At 54.0% G+C, this 23442-nt stretch overlaps 1 protein-coding gene across 2 annotated transcripts in view; it reads left to right on the forward strand.

Moving 5' to 3' along the window:
• Positions 1-4491: 4491 nt before the first annotated feature.
• The window catches only part of PLEKHG4 (pleckstrin homology and RhoGEF domain containing G4), a 91069-nt gene continuing 72118 nt past the window's right edge, over positions 4492-23442 (forward strand). Inside the window, exon 1 of one of the 2 annotated variants that reach the window (XM_054840769.1) lies at positions 4492-4617. In XM_054840769.1, coding sequence (XP_054696744.1) covers positions 4555-4617 — 63 coding nt within the window. In that variant the 5' untranslated portion in view covers positions 4492-4554. The remainder of the gene's footprint in view (positions 4618-23442) is intronic. The other variant, XM_054840768.1, reaches the window with a different exon arrangement.

Here is a 23442-nt window from a genome sequence, read left to right on the forward strand (position 1 = left end):
CGATTCATTTTCACTCCGGAATTACCTCCGGAGGAGTGGGATGCCAGCACTGGTCCCGGTCTGCCTCGCCGCGCTGGCTGGTGAAGCCGTGCAGAAGTTGCTCGGCTGATGGGAAACGAGCTGGCCGGGACCGTGCAGCGAGTGGCTGGTGACGGAGCCGGGATCCGTCGGCAGCCGGAGCGGATAATGAGGAACAGATTTGTGCTGGGCAGCGGTTCCCATGCTGCGTTCCAGGGCAGAGCGGCCAGGATGGGAGAGCCTTTGTGCTTTGTGCTGCACCCCTCCAGCGCGTGTCGAGCCAGCCCCTCCGCTCGCCCGTGTCTCCTCGCTGGCCGCTGGCGGTGAGCGTCCCCCAGGCTCCCCACAGAGCTGGGGACCCTCTCCAGCAGCTGTGCCACCCGCCGGGCTGCAGGGCTGCCCAGGAGGCTTTCCTCGCACCCCGGCTGCGTGGGGGAACAAGCTGCGGCGTGGACGGGCTGGGGACAGACAAGATCAGTGGGATCTGTAGGTCAGCAGGAGCTGGGTGGGGTGATCCGCACCCCCCTTCGTAATTCAGATTTCTCTGCTTTTGCCTGGAGGAGCAAACGCGGCTGTGGGACTCCCTGCTCTGGAGGACTGCGTGGCCAGGCTGCTGTGCACGGGAACTCTTGCAGAACAGCCAGGATGGATGCTGACATGGCAGGGGCTTTGATTTTACGAGTACTCCAGATCCGAGAGCCGTGATCTCCTCCGCAGCCAGACAGAACTGTTCCTTGCAGCCGCGGGGAAGGCAAAGATCCCTGAAGAAGCCACCTGAGCTCCTCTCACCTCACCTCCTCCTGGCATCTAGAGCCACGCAGCTGGGCTGCCCCGAAGGTAAATGAAACCTGTGGTGGGTTAGTTGGAGAGGGAGGGTGCTGAGGATGCTCTGGGGAGGTGGCCACATCAGACCACAGATTGTCCCGAGCCCGTGGGCAACCCGTGAAGAAGGGCTTGGAAAGGTCCCGGGGTACTGGTAGAGCCCAACCTCTGCAGAAGGTCTGCGGTATTTGTGCTTTCCTCCCTCGCAGTGATGCGCGGCAATCCCCGCGCAAGCTTTGCCTCCCGGAGCCCAGCTAAGCCCCGTGAGTTGGAGTAGGCGGTTACGGCTTTGCTTTGGCTCCTTGGCTGGCTGGGGGGAAGCTGGCTTCGGGGCTGCGCACCCACCCAGGACCTCACCGTGTGCGGGTCCCTGGTGGTTTTGGGGCTCTGAGGCTCTCGCGGGCAGCAGGATGAATCGTGGGCTCAGAGCCGCCCCAAGAGCCCTCCTCTAGGCACGGCTGGTGCTGGCACCACGTGAGCATCACTCGTGCGGGGGTCACCCCCCCCATATTTCTTCTGGACACTTGGGGTCCTGCCTGCTTTCTCCCATCTCCCAGGGCCAGGATATTCTCTTGTCTACCACATACGCGCGTGTAGATACACCTATTTTCCGTAGGCATCCCTACTCTCGCCTACTTACAGAGAAAGCTGGCAAAAGCTTTGCAAAGCTATCCTGGAAAGATGAAAAAAAAAAACATAAGAAAACAACTAGGAAGGCCAAGAACTATTCTGTTTTCACACGCCGTGGTGCGGGGCTGGCTGATGGGAGCCTGAGCTTGTGTTTGCCGGGACCGAAGGACGGTAGAGCGAGCAGGTTAACCAGACTGCTGGCGGGTAGTTAATCAGTGACCCCTGCTAGGCTCGTTCCGATCTTTGTTTTCTCCTGCTAGGAAATGGACAGAATTGTTATAAATGTTTGATTTTTTTTTTTTTTCCCTTAGGAAAAATAGCTTTCGAAGCAAACAGGAAATTACAGAGACTAAAGAGTGCAGTAAAGAGTGAAAAAAAATCTAGCAGCTATCTCGCTGTGTTTGGATTTGCCTAGAAATCCAGCTCTGCGTGGGGTGTCGCTTGACCAAAGGCAAGCAAACTGCCCCAAAACTGCTAGAAATCGGGGACCCCCCTGCCCCTCTCGACCCCGGAGCATCCACCCTCCAATGAGGGTGATGCACCCAGGGTTTATAGGGCTGAAGAGGGGCTGGCGCTGGCCATGCTGGACCCCTGTGGGTGCTGGACATCTATGGGTGCTGGACATCTATGGGTGCTGGTCTCCTGTGGGTGCTGGAGCCCTGTCGGTGCTGGTCGCCTGAGGATGCTGGTGCCCTGTGGGTGCTGGTCTCCTGTGGGTGCTGGTCCCTGTGGGTGATGGAGCCGAGTGGGTGCTGGTCTCCTGTGGGTGCTGGTCCCTGTGGGTGATGGAGCCGAGTGGGTGCTGGTCTCCTGTGGGTGCTGGTCCCTGTGGGTGCTGGTCCCCCTGTGGGTGCTGGTCCCCCTGTGGGTGCTGGTCCCTGTGGGTGATGGAGCCGAGTGGGTGCTGGTCCCCTGTGGGTGCTGGTCCCTGTGGGTGCTGGTCTCCTGAGGATGCTGGTCTCCTGTGGGTGCTGGTCCCCTGTGGGTGCTGGTCTCCTGTGGGTGCTGGAGCCGAGTGGGTGCTGGTCTCCTGTGGGTGCTGGTCTCCTGTGGGTGCTGGAGCCGAGTGGGTGCTGGTCTCCTGTGGGTGCTGGTCCCTGTGGGTGCTGGACGACCCCCCCCCCGCGCCGGGAACGGGCGAGGCCCAGCGCGGCCGGCAGGTGTCGCCCCGCCCCGAGGTCTCGCCTCGCCTCAGCCCGCCAAGATGGCGGCCGCGCTCCCCACAGGGGCCTCCCGCGCCGGTCCCGGCCCCTCCGGGGGGTGAACTGGTGGGACTGAGCTCAGCGAGAAGTGCCAAAGGCCCCGCGTTGCCATGAAGGAGTAGTCTTAAGGGTAAAAAAAAAATATTATATATATATATTTGTGGTAGTTTCAGGTCTCTTTCGGTGTGCCAGGGGAGCAGCCGTGTGCGGGGTGAGCTGCTCTCCTCAGCATCCCACCGCCCTCCTGATGGTCGGTTGTGATGTGCAGGCAGCTGCCTGCCCCTGCCTGTTGGAAGACCCCGCTGTGCAATTGCGGGTGGTCACTGCTGTCGGTGAGCCTCTGGCTCACCCTCTTCCTCAGACGCCTTCATCTCACCCAGCAGCAAATGCAGGCAGGGAGTGCCTTGTCAGGGGCAAAGTCAGACCCAAGCAAAAAAAAAAAATATATATATAAGCAGCGAAGAACACTTGGGCCTGTATAGACTCAGTGAAAAATTGCTGCCTGGACTCAGAGGGCAGAGGACTGCTGGCTCCGGCTGGGCTGCTGAACTCCCCATGCTTCCAGGGATGTCTGGAGCAGGGTACCTGGAATACCGATATTCCAGAATATCAGCCCCAGAGCTCTTGACCCGCTCATCCCACTTACTGCTGAGCTCCTCTGGAGACACATGGCCCCAGTCTAACAAGGGGGTCTGCAGGGGTCCTATATGAATACTAGAGGGGTCTAAGCCTCCAGCTCTGTAGCTGGCCTTACCCTGTCTTGATTTGGGAGCAGAGATCTTTCTGCAAGGAGGAAGAGAATGGCAGCAGTGACGGAAGAAGGGCGAGTGAGAGGAAAGCAGGAGAGCACGATGACAGGCGGCTTGAGCCCTCTGCCTTCTCCTGCCCGAGAGGAAGCTGCTGGTCTCTGTTAGCAGACACATTGTTATTGCTGCTGATAGGATTAGATCACACTATTTCCTGCTGGTGCTCTCCAGCCCTGGTGCCACGGAGATGAGGTGCCCAGCCCAGCTGGCACCACGCTCACAGCATGGCTGTCCTGTGCTCCTGCCTGGCACAGGGTCTTCTCCCTCCAACCCATGCTGGGAATGAAAAGTCCCTGGTGTAGGACCCATGATCCAGATCACAGCACCTCCTCCAGGAACCCACTGTGCCCTGTGTCCCACCTGCTCTGCCTTCCTGCCTGGCACCCCCGCTGTAGGCATTCCCCGAGGTTCACTCCTCTAATTGCCAGCTACGGATGTCCCATGGCAGCCTGCTCCTACCCCAGTCAAACCAGCCCTTCCCAGTGGCATCTGAGGAGCCTCCCCACCACCTCTTGTGCTTTGGATCTGCAGTCAGCAGAGTTGGCTCCAGACTCCCCTAAGGAGAAGACCCTGACCCCAGACTGCTGTTTGCCCACTGCAGAGTGACTCCAACCTCAGCCTGGAGCCTTGTGGAGCTGCTGTGTTGAGACTGAGATGGAGGAACCAGATCTTTCCCCTTCACTACCAGCTGAGCAAGGCTGGAGGGGGCAAAGCATGTCTCTCCTGTACTAAGGGAGACCATCACTCAGCTCTGAGCAGGTTGCTATTTCCCTGCTGGAAATACCAGCAGGATTTAGAGTACTTTGAGAAGCACCTGGAGGACCCACAGTGGGACTGCCCAAGTTCAGTGGGCAACACAGCTCAGCTGCTACAGGCAACATGAGAGCTAGTCCCAGGGAACGCCCATGCGGCTGTGTAAAGCAGGGATTGCATGCCCACAGCTGGAGCTGCACCTCGGGGCTATTGCTCTGCCCTAGAGAGTGCTGAGCTAACCCAGCTGCTTCTTTGCCTGCCTGATCTGGAGGAGCAAACTGCAGGCAGGTGAGAGCTTTCCTTCTCTCTGGAGAGGCTCTGCTATGGGAGAATGGTTTGCAGGATCTGCTGGGATCTGCTGGGTGCAGGCTCTGCAAGTGCTGGCTGTAAGTAGGGGGTTTGTGAGGGGCTGGGGGGGCTGGATGGGGGCTTGGCAGAACGTGTACCCAGGGGGAATAGCAATCCTGGGGGTCACAGCTCCTGGAGCAGAGTGAAGGGATGCAAGTGTGGGGTTCCTGGTGGTGCAGAGGCATGGAGGATGTCCAGGGGGGTGTCTGTCTGTCCTTGCAACTTTGCTCTGCCAAGCAGAGCTGGAAAGAGCAGACAGCCCTGGCAGCTGTGACTGAGGATGGCTTTTGTGGTAGCTGGGAGACCCTGTGCTCTGTGTCTCCTGTGCCTGTGGGAGAGGGGCTGGGGCGGTGGCTGCCAGGCTGGGGCAGGAAGGGCGTAGGTGCCCGCTGGCATGTCTAGCTAGGAGGTGAACGTGTTGTCTTGGAGAGTACAGTAAACATGTGCTGCAGGAACTAAATAGCATGCAACATCACTGCCAGTGGGGAAGGTAAACAGATGACTGTCTTATGCCATTAAATATGTGGGATCTGGAGAGAGACAGGTCAGTTTTAGGCTGTTCTTCAGAGAAAGCCAATCTGTCCTTCTCTAACCAGAGACGGTGGTGAGTTTTGAGGCAGCAGTCCTGAAACCACAGATGAATTTCTCAGCCAAGAGCACTTTGTCCTCAGGAAAGGGAGGCAGTGCCTGAACTCCGGGGAGACAAACAAGCAGCTCCTCTTAAAGGATTTCAGCTTTCCTAACTGGGTCTGTGTCCACAGAGGCGTGTCCCTGCCTGGCTCTGTGTCCTACAGGTCTCTGTGTCCCCCAACAAGAACAGCTCAAAGTTAAAGGAGCCCAAAGCTGCTCAGCCCGAGACAGGTGTCCTGGGTGTATGCAGGAGCAGGACTTTTTCCTGTGGGCTCTGGCAGTGATTGATGCTAGTGCTGGGATGTTGCTGAGCCGAGACCCTGGGCATTTGGGGATGCCTGGAGCAGGCATTAGACTAGCAAGTGCTCTGTATGTATTCAGCCTAACTGGCTTGTCTGGGGAAGATGCTGTGTGTCATCAAGGTGTGCCTTCCTATCTGTGCGGAGAAGCTTTAAGGCTGGCATACCCCTGCTTGGATTGCTTCCCTGTGGAACTGCACGCTGTGAACTTGCATGTGTTGCTGTGGCATGTGATTTTTTTATTTGTTTTTTATTTCCCCCCACCCTGTGGCCCGTTCGAGAGCCCTAAGTGGGACGTTCCTGGCTTCTGTACCTATAAAACATCTCCTGTAAAAGCCTCCTGATGGTTAACTGCACACCAGGTTTGTACGTGGCACTGAACAACATCTTGAAGTGTGGCTGGAGACCTAGTAATTGAGTTGCTCTTGTTCCCTCAAATGGTGAGCGTGACCAGCTGTTGTTATGTAGTCTCTCCTCCAGTCCTTCTGGGAAATCACACCACGATTATATTTCTGGCTTAAGAAATTTTTTCCCTAATCAGACTGGGCCTCACAAAGAGGTTGCCACTTAGTGGTAATTACTTGCTTTAGAAGCTGAATGTCTCCTGAGGATTGCAAATAGGGGATTATCAAATTAATTAGTTAAACCAAGATGTGCTTTTGTGAAGCCAAGGCCTGCTTTACTTGTGATCTGAAATAAAGGTTTAAGTATTATTAAACCGCATAGAACCCCCTCTTGTCTCACTAATGGGAAGAGAACTAGTACTTTCCTGAAACGTTGTTGGTACAAAGGGCTGCTTACAACTCTACTTGCTGCAGCATTTGTTGCTTTTATTTGTTGAAATCTGTTTCAAGCAAACATCTATCACTGGTCTTAAGGTACCTGTTTGTGTTGAGTGGGGTCTAATGCTGCTTCTTGGTGGCTTCCCTTGTTTTTATAGGCTGCCAAGTGGAAGGGGAGTGGGGTTCACAGTGGGTAGCTTGGCAGGACCATAATGAACCTTTCCTGAACCTGTACTTTCAGGGCACAGTTTATGGGACATCTGCATAGCCGTGAACGTGGGAGCTGGCGGAGAGCCCCTGTCTGGTGATGAGGAGATGCCTAGAAGCAGATTCAGAGGCATCCACTGATCAGTGGGTTAGCAGGGGCTGGAGGTCATGGAACACTGTTCTGCCACAGCCTGCTCCCAGACTCTCCTTTCCCTTGGAAGTCCCTATGGAGATAGGAAGCTCCCTATGCCATGCTGAGGGCTACACCAGTGACCATGCTAAGCTAACATGGAGCGCGTGGGGGTGTTTTCCTAAGAGCTGTTGGCTGCTGTAGTGCAGTAGTCTAGCGAGCACGCATATTGCACAACTTCCCCTAGGTCAGAAGATGTCCTTATCTGGCATCTAAAACAGCTGTCCTGTGTTTCTTCCAGCACAGCTGAGTCCTATGCATAAAAGCTTTCCTTGATTTGTACAACTGAAAATAAGCAGAACTCTGCTAGTGTTGACTCAAAGGCAGAGGTCCCTTGCCTGCCTCCTACCTCTGCCTGCGCTCTCTCACAGCTCTTACAGGGCTCTAGGTTGTGGTACTGCTTCAGCAGGCACGTCAGAAATACTGCTGCTCCAGAAACCAGGCCCAACAAAGGGGAAGGGGGGAAAAGAGGTATGGGTCTGAAATTACAACCCCTGAAGTTTCGTAACAGTTAGTGCACTGACCCTTCTCCCACCACCTCCTCTTTCAACTCTGAGGAGGCCCCACAGCCTTCAAAGTTTGGCTCCCCATCCTTCATGATGTCAGTGTTGGCTGCCTTTTGCCATATTTCACCTCTGGGACAGGTTGTGCTTAGCAGTACTCAGCTGCTGCCGCAGGCAGGTACCAAAGCAGTTCCATCGGTCCATGCAAAGGACCTGGGTCTGCTGGATGGGAAGCTGGAGCACCCAGATCTCTGCCAGCAGAGTTGGATGACAGCAGCCTTTTGCAGTGACTTCAGCAATTAAACCAACCCTGAGGAAAGCGCAGGCCCTGCGCAAGAGCAAGGAGCTGCTCCTGCGAGGAGACAGTGCGAGACTGTGTTGGGGAACAAGTGCGGTATTGTTGTCAGCCTCAGTCAAGAGGGGCTTTTTAACACCCACTGAAGTGCTGGCTACAGCTGTCTCCCATGTGCTTGTGCGGGAAATGGATCTACAATGCAGGAGAAGAGGGAAAGACCACTTTGCAATTTAAAAAAAAAAAAAAAGCACGCTATATTAGGATCCAGCCATGAGTAAACAGCAGTGCGATGTTCCCCTTAGCGCGGTGCCATGGCATAGGAAATCGCGTCACTGCCTCCGACTGGATGGGGGTGAGCTGAACTTGGGCTCTTGAGCCTGGAAATCCTTGATGGGGGAAGGAGCTTTGAGCGCAGTGGAGAAAAGGGAGGAGGTGTGAGGTTGGGCTCTAAGCTGCTTTTGTGTTAGACAACCTATTCCCCTCTGCTTCTATAAATAAATACCTACAGCAGTTGACTTTCCTGCATCGTCCTGTGTGGTGGTGGTTTGGGAACTTGTGGAGAGCTTGCAGTTGTCATGTCCAAAACTGAGCTGCATTGCAAACAGTGTGTGTTAATGATTATATAGTTTGAGTAGGACCTGGATAGCGAGTGTTGCATGTATGATCTGGGGAGCACCTGGCTCTGTCCCTGGTTACAGAGGTGGAAAATGGGATAGAAACCAGATATGGGCTCTGTGTGCTTACATGGTGCCCTCCTCATCTGTTTATGGGGTTCCGCAAGCTCCTACACCAGCCCCTGAAAGTGCTGCTTTTCTCTTTCTGGCCCTCAAAGAGCTGGAATTAGGTGGTTTGACAGTGTCTTACCTGCTAACTTGGAGCTTAAGGAGAAGGCAACCTTGAGCTCCCAGGCCTGCACAAGCCACCTGAAGGAATGAGGAAAGCTGAAAGCTGTTTTCATCCTGGAGCTGCTGCCAGAGGTCTGGGTGCAGGAGACCTGACCGGGTCAGTAACAGCATGAGAGCAGGTTCTCAGCTCTGTCCCCTTCCTTCATCCCCATGGGCTCTTGGGTAGCCCCAACCCCACCTGGGTCTGCATTGCCCTCTGTGTCTGGGGAGTATGTGTTTCTGTTTCAAAAAGTGAGGTAGCCTGTGGGACCCCTTTCAGCCCCGCAGCAGATTTTTGAACAGGCTTTATACAACTGGTTGGGGCTTTGGCCCGCTGCTGGAGTAGCCCCGAAGAGCTCAGTCTTGGTACCCAGGCTGCTGGCAGCCAGACTGCGTGGAGGCTTCAGATCTCTACTCAGAGGCTGGTCCCCTGCAGACCCCAGGGTAATTGCAGAGGCCTGTTTGCTGGATAAAAATAGTTCCATGGAAGCAGATAGGTTAGCCCTGGGCACCCATGGCCTCCTGAGAGGAAGCCTGCAGGTATTGCTGCAGTTGAAGAAATAGCAAGGAGATTTCCATAAAACATCTGGGCATGAGAGGCGTGGTGGATCTCTTCTAACTCCTTTTACAGGGAGGGCAGAGGCCGTGCCTCCAACAGAAATAGCTCAGCCCCTCTAATAGCATGAGGCTTGTCGCAGTCAGCTGCGTGCCATGCATGCACCGGAGGGACATTGCTCTCTGCTCCCTTTCTTGGAGGGAGACTCCCAGCACCCATGGGAGGATGTTGCAGGGGTGTAGCCACATTTGTGGGCTGGGAGATGTGTTTGGGGAATAGATGAAGGGCAAAGCTACTTTGCAAATGTGGCCTTGTGCAGACAGTGAAATCTGTGGTCGGAGGCTCTGCTGGGGAAGTATGCCAGGTTCCTTATCCTCCTGCTGCGAATATGAGGGGGAAAGAAAGGCTCTCCTGCATCCGCAGACAAGATCACAAATTCCTTTAGCTGTTGCAGATGACAATTAGGCAGTGCCAGTGCTGGGTTGTTAATACCCTTTGCACTGGCAGGGATGGTCTTCTTCACCCAGCTTGGGATCGTCAGCTGTTCTCACCTGAGATGGGCTGGAGGTCCTCACTGCTATGGTGCACTGGAGGGAGAAGGTGCCTGGCTGTTAGAGGCTGTGGGGAGCCTCTGCCAGCAAGGACTGTTTGAAAGACAAGCACTGAGCAGTGAGGCAGCTGCTCAGCTCTGGTCTGCTGTCAGTGTTGCATCCCCTTTTTGGAGGACATCTCTTTCTGCTTAAGGAAAGCAAACTGCAACCCTGCAGGGACTGTCATCCATCCTTGCTGCCTGTAGGAAATGCAATGCATCAAGCAGCTGGCATATTGAATGGTCAGCTTTGGGACTGCTTGAACCCTTGTTTTCTGGTTATGTCTGAAAACATGCCATGAGGCCATCATGTGCAATGGGTTTTAGGGCCAACTGTTGGCAGTCCTCCCTGGGAGAGGAGTATCTGAATGTGTTCTTGAGCTGGACCAGCCTGTGTGGGCTCTGCCGTGGGCCCTGGGGAGCAGGGCTTGGGGAGGCTGTAGGGGCCTGCCCCTTGAGCCAAGGCAGCAAAGGGGTTTGGTAGCAGTTGCCATAGCTTCAGCAGGCAAGTACCCTGTGTTCCTCTACTGAGCTTGTCCCTGCAGGGATGTCTTCCCTCCTGTTGTAGGTCCTCATGTCCTGCCTGAGTCACCCTTCCTTTTGGGATGGATTGGTTTGTGTGACCTCCCCCAGAAGGGGGGACAGCAGCCAGGTACCAGCACCATGGCCTCCTTGGTGGAGGGTCAGTCCTCACCAAAGCCACTGAGACCATGCGCTGCTTGGCCAAGGCTGGGGAGGCAGCTCCTGGTCCCAAGCCCTGCTGCCAGGCTCTGCACCTCATGTCCAGGGCTCCGGGGCTTCGTCTGTGTGTCACTTCCCGCCCCGCTTCCCGTTACACAAAGCCTTTGTGTGTCAGCAGATCCTGGGATGCCCTGCGGCACCTGCCTCTCCCCTCCCTCTCCGCCTCTGTGGCTCTGCCCTTTCCCGTTGTCACTTCTGTAGGCTGCTGCCTGCCTGTTTGGTGACCTTCCCCACTGCTCCCACTGCTCGGGCAGTGTTTTGGCCCCTGGCCATCTTAAACAATTAATGGAGGAGTGGAGAAACTTGCCATGTTAAATTACTTCCTCCTTTGGGAGGGGGTGAGGTCTCCACATCTCTTGCCTGATACCAATGCAGTTTGTTGCTGTTGCCTGAAGCGGTCACTGCCTCTCTGTTTTCCTTCTAGAAGTTAGAAAAACAGTATTTCAGAGCACTCTTTTTGTATTTCTCAGCATTTTCCTTAACCTGCAGCATTGCCTCAGGATCTTGTGGAGCAGCAAAACTTCTCTGGACTTAGAGAACAGCAAGCCAAGAAGAGGCAGGGGGGGAAGATTTTGCTGGAAACCTCTCTGGGAAGCTGGAGACCTTCTCGGGATGCCTGCCGTGGGCTTGCTCTCCTCTAGCAGCTATTCAGATCTTCCCGGGCGAAGGCAGCTCCCTGCCACGGAGCATCTGCATTAAGCAGGTCTGTGCAGACGGCCAGGGACGCAGATAGCAACGATGCCGTAACAAGCAGCCTGTGAGCGTTGCTGGCTCTGCCTGTGTCCGTAAGGTCCCCGCAGGGCTGGGGATCGGCGGCACCCTGTGCTCACTATGCCCCTCCGCTGTTAGCGCTGGAGTTGGCTGTCAGAGAAACCTTCGAGGTCCCCTGCTCAGCCCCGGTAGTGTCATGAGTTAGATTAGTTGGAGCTGTGCTGGGGGCGGTGAGGGCTTGGATTACAGTCCAGAACTCAAAGTGCTTCGGTGGTTCACGTCGGAGGGGAGAGGAGACGCCCCGTCGCACACATGGAGGAAAAAGAGAAAAAACTCTGCCTTTGGAATTGAGGGGGAATAAAGGAGGCCGGGAACATGGTAAGGAAATCTCTGCGAAGGGCTCTCGCCCTGTGCAGGAGCAGGGCTGCGCGGGATGGAGCTGCTGTCAGGGCAGTCTGCCTGGAGCCAGCGCACGGCAGTAATGCCGGGAGTGGGAAACGGCTCTTCTGGCACTTCCCGTTACTTGGGTGGCACACTGTACCCTCAGGTGCCAGCCCCGGATGGTGACTGTAGGGACACAGGGCTCTTGTTGGCACAGGCACCCTGCAGGGTGCCTATCGGGGTACAGCTCTGGAGCAAGGGGCTGGGATGGGGCAGATCAGGCAGGGCCCTTTCTTTTGGGCTGCCCAGATGCTGGACTCTCCTCCTACCCTCGCTCAATGCCAGTCTTGCTCCTGGGCTGTGGGCACTGTCACCTAGCAGAGCCCGGGGAAAGGGAGAGTGTCTGCTTCTTTTCTTCTGCTCAAGGTGGGCAGCCAGGGGTTTGGAGAAACCCCCAGAGCTGGGCAGGGATCCATCCCTTTCAGTGTCAAGTTCTGCACATGGGGATCCTTGTTTTGGGGGGGAAGAGACTAGTGAGCCCAGTGGGGCAGAACACCCCATCTCCCTGGGAATGGCTGCAGGGCAGTCCTCAGCCCAGCCACACTGGCGCTGCCCTGCAAACAGAGGTGCTCAGCCCTGGGGCAGCAGAGGCTGGAAGGATCACTAGCCTTGTGGCAAGATCCTCCTGAGCACCAGTCTGACTTCTGATGGTTTGTTCCTGGGCTCAGGCTGGGATCTATGGGCCCAGCAGCCCTAAATCTCCTGGATGTGTCCTGCTGTGTCACGGGCTGTTTCTCCACAGCAGAGGGGAAAAAAGTCTGTGAGGGGTACAAGCAGCTTAGCTTGTATTGCGGCTCTGCCTGGCAGTGACTTGTTTTTTCTTAAAAGTTCAGTTTCTGAGCTTGGAGGAGCTTGGCTTTCATTGAAGGAAAAGTTGCCCAACTTTTGGCTTATGCAACCTGAGCTAAGCTCATGGACCCATGTCTCTTCTCTTTGCCACCCCCCAGCTTCTCTGCCGAGGACCCCGTGGCCCTCTGTACCCTCACGTGGCTATGTCAGAGCCGTGGTGTGCTCTCCTCTCCCATCCTGCTGTGGAGGCCTGCAGGCATCTCACTTCTTCCACTTCCCCACCCCAGTGAGGAAAGCTCTTTCCCTCATCCCATGCCTAGTGTATTCTCAGCAATTTTTGGTCTATGCTGGTTATTGTATGAAGTTAAAATCAAAGGAGAGTGCTGTTCGGGGCTGTTCAGGATGGGTGCCATTCCTTGCAGGCCCTTGGGCTGCATATTCCCATAGGGGCTGAAGCAGGGCTCTGCTCTGGGAGGCCTGCAGCAGAGACTGGCTGCTGCTGCTCTGCTCCTGCAAACTGGAGGTGACTTTCTGATTCCCGAGTGCTTCATCCTCAGTTCAGGTCCTTCACCTTGTTCTAATGTGTGATGTAAAAGCTGTCTGAAGCAGGGGCCTTTGCGCAGAGCAGTGCCGTGGCCAGTCCGGGTGCCATGGTGAGTTGTGGGCATGCAGGGACTGTGTATCACTGCTGAGGAGGCATTGTGTGCCTCTCTGGTGCTGAGTTCAGGCTTGGCAGCTGCAAGGAGCAGGAACCAGAGGCCAAGCTGCCACAGACCTGGCAGTGGGTGCTGGCCACACCGTGGTCACCTGTGCTCTGTGGCGGGTGTCCGTTCTCAGTGCTGTGGTACACCAATCTGCCGTTCGGGAGGTGTGATCTGTGAGTGGCTGAGTTGTGACTGTAGCTCCAAGCTGTTCTGTTTGACTTGAGTTTTTGGTGTCCTGGTGAATTGACAAAACCCTGCAGGCAAAAGATTTGGATCCAAGTCAGTGTGGGTCAGTCTGGCCTGCATGAGACTTCCCCATGGCCTCTGGCAGTCTGCAGGACTCTCGGAAGCCTGGCTCCTGATGGGAGTCTGACACTGTGCAACTGCTGGCTGCCCTGTTCTGCGTCAGGCAGGTGATTCCTCTTCATGGGGTGTCTCATGTTTCAGTGTTAGGGATGGTGTGGTGTGTCTATGGGTGCGTAGGGTTTGGCAGCTGGAGGGTGCCTAAAGCACCAAATGCGTAAGATACCTTAGGCCAAAGTAGCCCACTTCCACCAGAACTGACTTTTGCAGCTATGAAACCCCGTGGTGCAAGCAAGGCAGGAGCCTGGCTGGGCGCTCTCTTCCCTGCCTGTCCCATTGTGGCTTTTGCGGCTGGGGATCTGCCCTTCTTCCCTGGTGGGGATTTCTCCTCCATGGGAGAGGGAGCAGGCTTCACCTTGCCTGGTGCCTGCTGCTGGATAGAGCACAGGAGATGGCCAGGGCATCTGGCCAAACCAGTGTGCCCCACCTGAGGGAACAATTTCCACCCAAGCAAGTGCAAAACCCTGTGCTCTTGGGTGGGTTGGTTGGAGGCAAAGCAAGCGATAGCCCTGCTCCTCCACTGCATGGTGCGGGGGTCTGGTTCCCAGCCTCTGTCCCCATGTTGTGAGGGACAGCCTCCTCTTTGGGAAGTCGCTCAAGCTGCAGTGGCTGGCCAGGGAGCTTAGAGCTGCTTTTCCACCCTTGCTGGGGTGATTGCTGCTGCTCTTCAGTGGTAGCTGGGGCACTGTGGACCCAGCACGTGAATTCAGCGAGGCTCCCGCAACTGTGCACCTTGGACTTGCCTGGGCTACTCCTCTTATATGATGGTATGCTCCCAGTCTCCAGTCATCGTGCGGACGTGTAGAGCAGAGCCTGTGTGTATCACAAGATGTGCAAACACTGGTGTCTTCCTGCAGAGAAGTTCAGGTGGCACCTCTGTGCTGGCAGGAGAGAGGATGGGTTTCACCAGAAACTATAGCCTTTCTTCTATCCTCCAGTTATGTCTTCTCCTGGGGTGGGAAGGAAATGAGTCTGGGAATCACAGAGAGCTTTAAGCATTGGGGATCTTCTTTCTTTATTTCTGTGCCAAAGCCATGAGCAAGATGTTGGAACACAGACAAAGCTCAGAGACGTAATACTGAGCACGTGGAAGTGGTTTGAAAGCATCTTCTCTGGGGTAACAAGGATGACAACTTATGCATTTTGTCCAGCTTCTTTCCAAAAACACTGGGCAGGTGAATGTGCTGTTCATTGTAGCAATGAAAATAATGGCTAAAGGCAGGGAACGGGCCAGCTGCATCCATGTGTCTCTGCCCACCAACCACCAAAGGTGTTCTAGTCCCGGGTGGGAATGCAAGACAGCGAGTGTTTATGGTGAGATGTGGCAGGTGTCCAAGGAGGAAAGTACACTGGGTGTTGGCACTTATTTTCTGAAAACAGGCATCCTGCAGCAAAACCACCTCTGGCCATGCCACTGGCCATCTAACCCTGTGTGCGCTCAGCCTTGAGGGACACCTTGCTCAGTGCACCCTGCTCCTTGGTGGGAAGTTGGCAGAAGAAACCGCAATGCAAGAGCCTTGTGAGCATCTTGCTGCTGGTCACTTCAGAAAAGATAGCCAGCCAGCATGTCTGCCTCTAAATACTAGAGCGCAGTCATGGCCTCTCAGCTCCCAGGGCCTAATTTTCTAGTTTTCACCTCATGCATAACCCTGTCTGCAACTGAGCTGTGTAACACTGAACCATCTTACAGACTATGGGCAGCCTAAACCTGAGCATCAGTGCTGAGTGTGGGCGGCAGTCAGACATGGGGACTACAGGACTTTTTAGTACTAAAGTGCTGAAAAATCTCTGTTAAAACAGTCAAGGTGTCTTCTGCAGAAGCTATAAACTCATCCCACCTGTGGACACTCAATATCAGAGCACCTTTTTTTTCCTGTTCCTGGTTCTCTACCCATCTGGGACCTCCCTGTTCCTATCCTGCAGAGCTTAATGTAGCCAAAGTCTGAAAAAGTGAGTAGTAGCACCAGGATCGGTCATGTTGCTGACTGAAGAGCAATAAAAAGCAAGGATAGCCTGGTAGGATAAGCTGCCTGCTTCTGGTGGTAGGATGCTCTGTACTTTTTACACCACTTGTGATACCTGGCTTGCAACTCGGGGAAGTGAACGGATGTGCCCTGGTAGACTCTGAAGGTTTGACCATGCTAATACCTCTCTGCTGCACAGAGCGCTTCATCTCTGTTGGCCGGCCAAGTCTTTCATTAAAAAATGAATGAAAATATGGGTCCTTTCTTGTGGCAAGTGCTCCTGGCTGATTTCATACGTATCCTATTTTTTTGCATCACTGGGCACCAAGCTGAAACTTCCAAGATCAAAGCAGCACAGAATGAATCTGAAAGTCTTTCTTTCTGCTCAAATTTACCATCCCGCTGTCAGTCTGGGATGCCCAGGATGAACTCTTGCTCCAGCTGGTGCAACCAGCTACTGATTTGAATGGAATCAGGTGGCTCAGCTGACGGGCAACAGGGACCAGCCAAAGACTTGCACATGCTCCTCTTGGATGTCAGTGGATGTGGTAGAGGGGGGCCTTATGGTCACCCCCAATGGGATGCAATGCTGTGGCTGGATGGTGGTTTGCATGGTGCTGGGAGGGAAAGCTGCAGGAGTTCTGGTGATCTTAGCTAGGTGTCCACCTTGAGCTTCAGAGCCTGCATTAGGTGTGGCAGTGTTTGCAGGAGACAGAGTTGCGAGGCTTCCTGAGCAGGTTCCATCAGGAAGATACCTTCCCTGAGGCTGCCTGTCAAATCTCAGTGACTCCCAACAAAAACCTAGTGCTGCTGAGCCTCCGACACGGTTAAAGGATGTGGATTATTTGCTGTCTGTTGTCATCTTTCTGAATACATTTACCTTTTGAACAAGGTCCTTCTTATACGCTCAGGAGGCTGGTATGCAGACCCGTTAATGGATCAAGGGGGAAAATGCCTGTGGATGTATTCTCCTTTGTGTTTGGGCTTATAACCACCCACGTTTTGGCATACATCCCTTCTGTGCACAAAGATGTCTTTTAGAAATTGCTAGTTAAATCTCCACCCTCCTTTGATATGTATGGAAATAATGGGACACGTGAGACTGTTTTCTGTTTGGGGAAAAAAAAAAAAAAGCTATAAAGAGAGTAGCTTTAAAAGCCTGTGTTTACTCCTTTCTAACTCAGGAGTTTAGTAAAAGCAATGCCCTGAATTTATGACTGATTTACTTAGCTTTCTGGGAGGCGTGCATTTAGTGCTGTGTCTGAATATAGGGGAAATGTTTCCATCCAACTGTAAGTCCCAGGCTTGGCTGCTCAAGGGAGGGAGAGCTTGGGCATGCTTGTGTCTGTTCCCCAGCAAGCTCGGAGAGTCTTGGAGCAAATCTGGCTCCCTGTGACCAGGAACGCTTCTCTGTTGCTGGGCACAGGCTGACGCTTCTTGTGGTGGCCTGGGGCTGAGCTGGCATAGCCATGGCCATCTCTGTGCTGCCTGCTCTGTCCTTCTGGCTCATCCTTCCTCACAGCCTCTTCCTCAGAGGTGAGGTGTACGCTGGCACCTGCTGCCAGCTGCTTTTAACATCAAAGACATGTGGGGATGTGGTCTTTCAAGGAAGGGTCCTTGTGCATTTGTTGTTTTCTGATCCGATCGGCCAGCTTCTCCTGGAATCGTTACTTTGCTTCAGAGCAGTTTCTGTTCCCTGTTGCTGTAGCAGGACTTGTACTTCATGAGCACATGGTGATAAAGAGTGCTTAAGGCCAAAAGGAACTATGGCTCATCTGTTATGGGATACTTGGACCATAGAGTGTTACCTCACTCCCACATTGAGTCTGGGAGCTCTTTTTTAACTAAAACATGATCTTTTCTTAGCAGTGCCCACCCTCAAATTATGGAGGTTGCAAGAGACAGCAACCCCACCAGCGCCCTCAGGAGTCTGTCCAGCAGCTCATGTACCTTGCAGAGGAAGGAGCGGGATCTAAACATGCTCTCAGAACGTGTGCAATGCTGGCACATAAGTAATAATCTAAATGCTGACCCTGTGAAGATCGTTTCTGGCACTCGTCAGCTGTCCTGCTGAAGGATTATCATTTTCTCTTGGAGCGCAGGAGGCTGCCCATCTGTTGTAAGATGCCCCCAGATGGGTGTCTGAACACAAGGTGTTGGCTATGGCCTGATGCCTCTGACTAAAAGGTGTTAAAATGAGCTGACCTGCTTGGCTAAGAACTTACCCAGGGTATTTTGTAGCTGGCTGGTAGAAACAAATCTTTCATCTGCCTAGAGTGCCCTGTTATTTGGTAGGTGTTAGGCACAAATAGCAAGGGGTACAAGATGCTACCGCTCATGTTGGTTTGTGAGATGGATGCCTGTCAAATCTCCTCAAATGCCTGAAGTCGAGAGTGGAGCAAATGCTGTAACTAGTAATTAGATGAATGAGCTCAAGCAATTTCTTCGGTTGGCTAGCAAAGAGAAAGATTTTTAGTGCATTTGCAAGAAGAACCCTGTAAAGAAAGGGAGTGTGCTCTAATGTCCCAGGACTTGTCTTGTGTAGCAGTGGCCTGGGAAATTCTTGGCTCTGTCTGTGATATATGATGGGACGTAGCGAGCCTTGTCCGAGCCTGCGGTAGGAATGTGATGCTTTGAATGTGGAGATCCCTGGCTGGACCATGGCATATGGTGTCCGAGCCAGGGCAGCCTGTGCAACCTGGTGGTGGGAGTGATGAGGGGCACAGCTCTGCCCTGGGGGGTCTCAAGGAGGTGGGGAGGTGTCTGCAGCTAACGCTGGGCAGGGAAACCACAACCACCACGTGCTCACGCTCTTCCAGCACGATTCTGTTGCTGGAAAGGATGTTTTAAAAGTACCCAAAGCTTTGCATCACACAGAGTACAGCTTTGTTAATTAATTGCATGGTTAGATCTATGCCAATGATATTTTAAAAAAAATCTGCGCTTAGACAGTTATTTCAGATTAAGGACTTAATCCCTTGATTAAACTAAACCAAAATAAGCTGGTCTCCAGCTGTAGGGTGGTGGTTTATGCATAGCTCCTCTCATCCACTTGCAAGCCCTTGTTTCAGCTGGAAGATGTCTGTTTAAGGACAGGGCTTTGGTCTGTTCTCTCAGCTGCCCTTTAAACACCTATGTCATCTCCTTGATCTATTGCTAATAGAAAGTAACAGGTCTTTGGTGGTAGGGCTCGTTTCTTGCTCTGGATAAGACCTACCTCCTGCTCAGTTCATTGAGAGCTCAGCTGCAAGCGGGACACATCCCTGTGAGGAAAGGCTTATCTCCATTTCCCAGTTCTGCTCCTCTCTGGCTATAAGATGACTTTCTTGGATTGTGGGTCAGTGTTTCATCCCCACTTTGGCCTCTTTAATCTGTTTGGCAGTTGTCAGCAGCTTTTCTGATGTGTTGGGTGTTGCACAGACACAGGAGAAAGTCACAGGCCCTGCTCCAGAGAAGCTGGAGTATGAAAACCTAAAGGGTGGAGAGGAGTAATGTGAACATAGAGCTCTGGTGGGAAGAGGTGCTGGACTGCTGTGTCTGAAGGCACATGATGCCATTTCCTTTGGGGAGCAGCGGTTGGTCACGCTTGCTCCCCAGGCAGGTCTGGAGATGGTCGAACAGCAGAGAGCTTGCTGTGCAAGCAGTTGCATGCATCCAGCTTCCCCTGGGGGCACGTGTAAGTGTAGGGCTGGGGAAAGCTCTGCTTCTCCAGATGCACAGGTTTTCCTCCCCAAAGAACTGCACCAGGATATGTCTTTGGTAAGGATGAATACTGGGGTTTGGGTACGTTAAGAGCAGGTTTGCTGCTTCTGTTGTATCGGAGCCATGTAAACATCCTGCTGGGCTGCAGGGGTCTCAGGCTGGGAGCAGGCCCAGGTGACTGTTGGTTGTGTTGCCATATGCCAACGTCTGCATTTGGCCACCTGATGCGTGGTATGGAGCCAGGGATGTGGCTGCCTGTACCAGATTGCCTCCATCCTCTTCTCTGCCACAGGGCTACTGCCTGCCTCTTTCCCCAGCACAGGGACAGCCTTGGTATAGCCGTGCACCAGCTTCAAGGCTCGCAGGAGGTGACACTTCGCTTTTGAAGCAATCTGGGATGTCCCCCTTGAGTGAAAACAAACCAGCCCTGGGCTGGTGGGGGGATCGCCCAGCTTTTGGGCCTGCCTTTCACCGGCTGAGCACGCCCAGACCTACAGCATACGCAGAAGCGGGACCTCAGAGTTGAAAAGCAAATACATCATTTTTGCCTTTGTTCAATTAAATGAGAGATCATGAGTTAATCGCTTCCAAGCGCTTGTTTTCCTGCAGTGCCTGGAATGATAATCCTGCGCACTGCCCAGTAGGAGCTGCTTTGGCTGCCGCAGCCGCGTCAACCCGGAGAAGGGCCGGGGGAACAGAGGGAGGCATCTGGAAATGATTCTTCGAGCTCCGTCTGCGGAGCACCACTCCCTGTAAGGCTGTAGGAGCTGGTTTATCCACAGGCTGCGGAGCCGTCCTGCATGCCCCGGCGGCACAGGAGCCGAGCTGGGCTACAGCCATGGACTGGTGGCATGCAGGAGGCAGCTCGCTTTTGGAGGTACAGCCCATGAGCGAAGCCAGCCTGGGTGAGACTGCAAACGCTTTCCTCCCAAGTGGAACTGGGTGCTGTACTTATTCCCTGAAAAGCCTGAAACAATAGCCCAAAGAGCAGGTAGAGCCATTGCTGGTTATCTCACAGGAAGGTGGTGTAATTACAGCAATGTGAATGCCTACCTCTATAGCTGCACCACTTAATAGTACATTATTTTAGCGAAAACATCCAGAGGCAGGCAGGGTGCCGAAGGCAGGCGCCCTCTTCCCAGCCTCCCTCTGAGCCTCAGAGCGAGCAGCAGAGGGGGGGAGCTGGCACTTGCTCTGGGAAGATTTTTCTCTCTTGAACTCATTGCCGCTGTGATTAGAGCAGCTCAGGAAATGGGGCTGGGAGGGTTCTCCTCTCTGCAGAAATGGAGTGGGAAATCTCAAATTTTGTCAGAAAAACAAGCCTTGTTTTTAGCCAAGGACCTTTTTGAACGGAGAAATGTCTCGATTTTAAAGGCAAAGCAGCCTGGCTTTCAGCTTTGTGTCAGACAGTGGAAATGCTTCGTGGAAAGCCCAGAGGTCTGTTTTTACTGGAAATGAGGTTTCTCACGTCAGCTGAGAGCTGAGCAGCCCTAGCCAAGCGGCGCAGCATGGCAGCCTTTGCTGGCGGAGGGACCAGCTAACCCAGCCCTGCTCAGCGCCTGCTGTGTGCTCCTTTTCCCCCAGTCCCAGAGCTGGCTGGGGGCCACGGGCAGGCGCTGCGCTGCTCGGGGCTCTGCCTCTTCCCAGATTTGCTGGGGTTTTTTTCTGCGTTCTGGGGTGTGGGAGGGTTGGGTCGTCTCTCCTCACCTTTGCAGACTCTGGTCTCCCCTGTCCTACCTTCACTCTGTTCGTTGGTACCTGGGCAAGATGGGACAAAATTGGTGCGTGCAGGACGTGGCCAGGCTCCGGGCAGCCGGCAGAAGGAGGGCAAAGTTGCGGGAGCTCCTGGCAAGGCCTCCTTGCTGAGCGGGAGCCGAGACGCTTGGTGACTCAGAGCTGGGCGTACCATGGGCATTGCTCGCTGTGCTCGCAGCCTCTCTGGGCTCTGCTCCGCCGCCCAGCTATGCTCCTTACTCTGCCAAGCCACAGCAAGTGCTGGATTTAACTGGGGCACGGTGGGATATGTAGTTTCAGTCTTTGGCGGCTCGGATGGGGGTCTGGGTTTCTCAGAGCAGAGCTGCAGAGTCTTTAGCTAAATTCCTGCTGCAAGATGAATTCTCAGCGTGTTATATGGGCCAGTCTAGCCAGCTAGAAAGGACCGTTGTCTGCCATAAGTCCTGGGTTAGTCAAAGAGCCTGGCCTCACCACACTGATGGTTTTTAGGAGTCTTCAGACAGCAGCTGGGCTGTCAGCAGGGAAGACCTGTGCCTCTTCATGTTCTACTTGACCAAGAATCAACTTTTTGATAGACAAAATTCTTGAGCCAAGATGCTGACTTCTCAGCAAGGTGTCTGGGTGAGTTGTAGGGAAAATGCTGCCAAGGCTTTGTGGGCCCAGGTGGGTCCAGCAGTGTTGCAGTTCTTCCTTGCACCGACCTCTGTCGTCCCATGCCACTTGGGTTACTGTCCCAGGCGCTTGCTGGGAGAGTGCAGGTATTCTGATGCTGCACAAGGTGTGTAGCCCTGGGGGTCTCTGTGCTCCCTGGGCAGGCTGACTTCTTGTTCTCCAAACCCGAAGGAGGCTTTCCAGTGTTCAGCCTTAACTGGTCAGCAGCAGGTCCCAAAGAGGAAGAAGTTGAGTCCTGAGTCAGAAAGAAATGTAGCATGGCAGGTGTTCCCAGTGGCTGGAGCTGCTCCGTAGCTCTCTCCATGCCCACAAAGGTAGGCTGAAAATTCCATTGGTGCACCTAGAAAAGTCCAAGAAGCTCCAGCTTACTCCAGGTGCCTCTTGGCAGTCTCCCCTCCTATTCTGCAGTGGCTGCTTGCACCAGGAGAGGTAAACATGTCCCCTGAGCAGGGCTGTAACTGATCCTGGGCTCTTCTGCTGCTGCCTGCTTGTTAGTCTTGGTTTTGGGGCTTCTGCCCAGGCACTCATAACCTCATTTCTCCCCTAACTTCTGGTTCTTGCTGCACTTTGGGGAGAAGGGCTCTTAGGGCTGAGCAGCAGAGCTTTGCCACAGCAGTCTTTATCCTTCTATTCACTTCACAGCATCTGTGGCTCCCATTATATTGGTGGGGCAGGGTGGGGGGACACCCCACTCATTTCTGCCCCCATTCAGACCCAAGCCCTCTGCCAGTTGTGAAGACCTCCTGTGTTCTCCCTGCCCTCCTGGGTGGGACTGGCTGGGTTGTTTCCATCACACGGCTCTGCCCGCAAAGCTCATCCCACCCCCATGTACTACTTTCCTCTTCCCTCACTGTGCTCCAGCCTTGCACCAGCAGCTGGCTCCAAGCTGAGGAACAGTGAAAGCTGGTATGGCCAGACGTGACCTTAACCTGGGTTTTATTTAGCGCCTTGATTTATAGAGGAGTTATTTTAAAAGCATGTTTCTCTTTCAGGAGGTGTGGTGAGCGTGTGGTAGTGAGCTGGAGTTCACAGTTCTCCTGTGCTATTGACAAAGAAGCATTTGAGTCCCAAGACACATTTTGCTTGGGGAGATGCTCTCTGGCTTGATTGGAAAGCACTCCTGTTTGCCTTTGTGCTGGGTGCCTGAAAAGCAGCAAGTGTCCAAGGCCTTTCCTGTGAGGGAGATGTGGCAATACTGTTGGAGGCAGGGAAGCCTGAGACTTGCATTCCCTGGATGGGGCTGCTTTCTCTGGGAGGCTTCCGTGCCAGGCTCTGCCAGCTCTCGGGCGCTGCTGTGGGCCGGCTGTGCAGGCAGGCGTGGGCTGAAGTGGAAGTGTGCCGGGACAGGAGCACCTTCTCCTTGGATCCTTGCTAGGTTTGGCTTGTTCCCCTCCTCTCTGGGCACTGTCCCCTCATACTGGGTTGCAGAGGTTTGTCTTGTGCCTGCTGGGGGTTGCATTGCCTGCTTGGGATAAGGGATGTGGCGTGTAGGTGGGATGGGCTCTAGACTCCAGGTTTAGCAGCCTCTGGAGTGCAGGATGCTACCCCCTTATCTTGCTGTCTCGAGCTGGCTCATGTGAGTTCCCTGTGCCTCCAAATCATGGCTTGTCCTCACATGTGGCAGCAGGCACTGCCCATGGGCTAGATGTGTCAGGGTGGCCATCTGCGCCCCAGCATTAAACAGCAGGACCACGCGGCCTCTTGCAGCCCTTGCTGAGGCCCTTTCCTCAGGCCACCCTGCAATCTGAGAAGTTAATTAGCACAAACAAGCAGCCCCATCCCTAGGATCGTGAGTTGGTTTAGTGAGACCACGATTGGAGGCGAATCTGTTGCAGGCTCCAAGCTCTGCCGTATTTCACCCTCCGACCCAGCAGGACCCACCCCTGGGTGGGTGGGAGCACTGAAAAGCACTATTGCCTCTGTTATTCTGCGGCACGTGGAGGGCCAGGAAGGCTGTGTGCATCCTTGTTCTGCAGCTGCCAAAAGATGCTGGTGCTACAGTTACATGCAGTATGATGGGATGTATGAATTTGCTCCTCTGCTGGGGGCTTTTCATATGGAATTAGCAGAGAAATTGGTGAAAATATCTCCTCTTTTACCAAATGGT

Source organism: Grus americana, chromosome 13, assembly GCF_028858705.1.
Source record: "Grus americana isolate bGruAme1 chromosome 13, bGruAme1.mat, whole genome shotgun sequence".
Classification (NCBI taxonomy): domain Eukaryota; kingdom Metazoa; phylum Chordata; class Aves; order Gruiformes; family Gruidae; genus Grus; species Grus americana.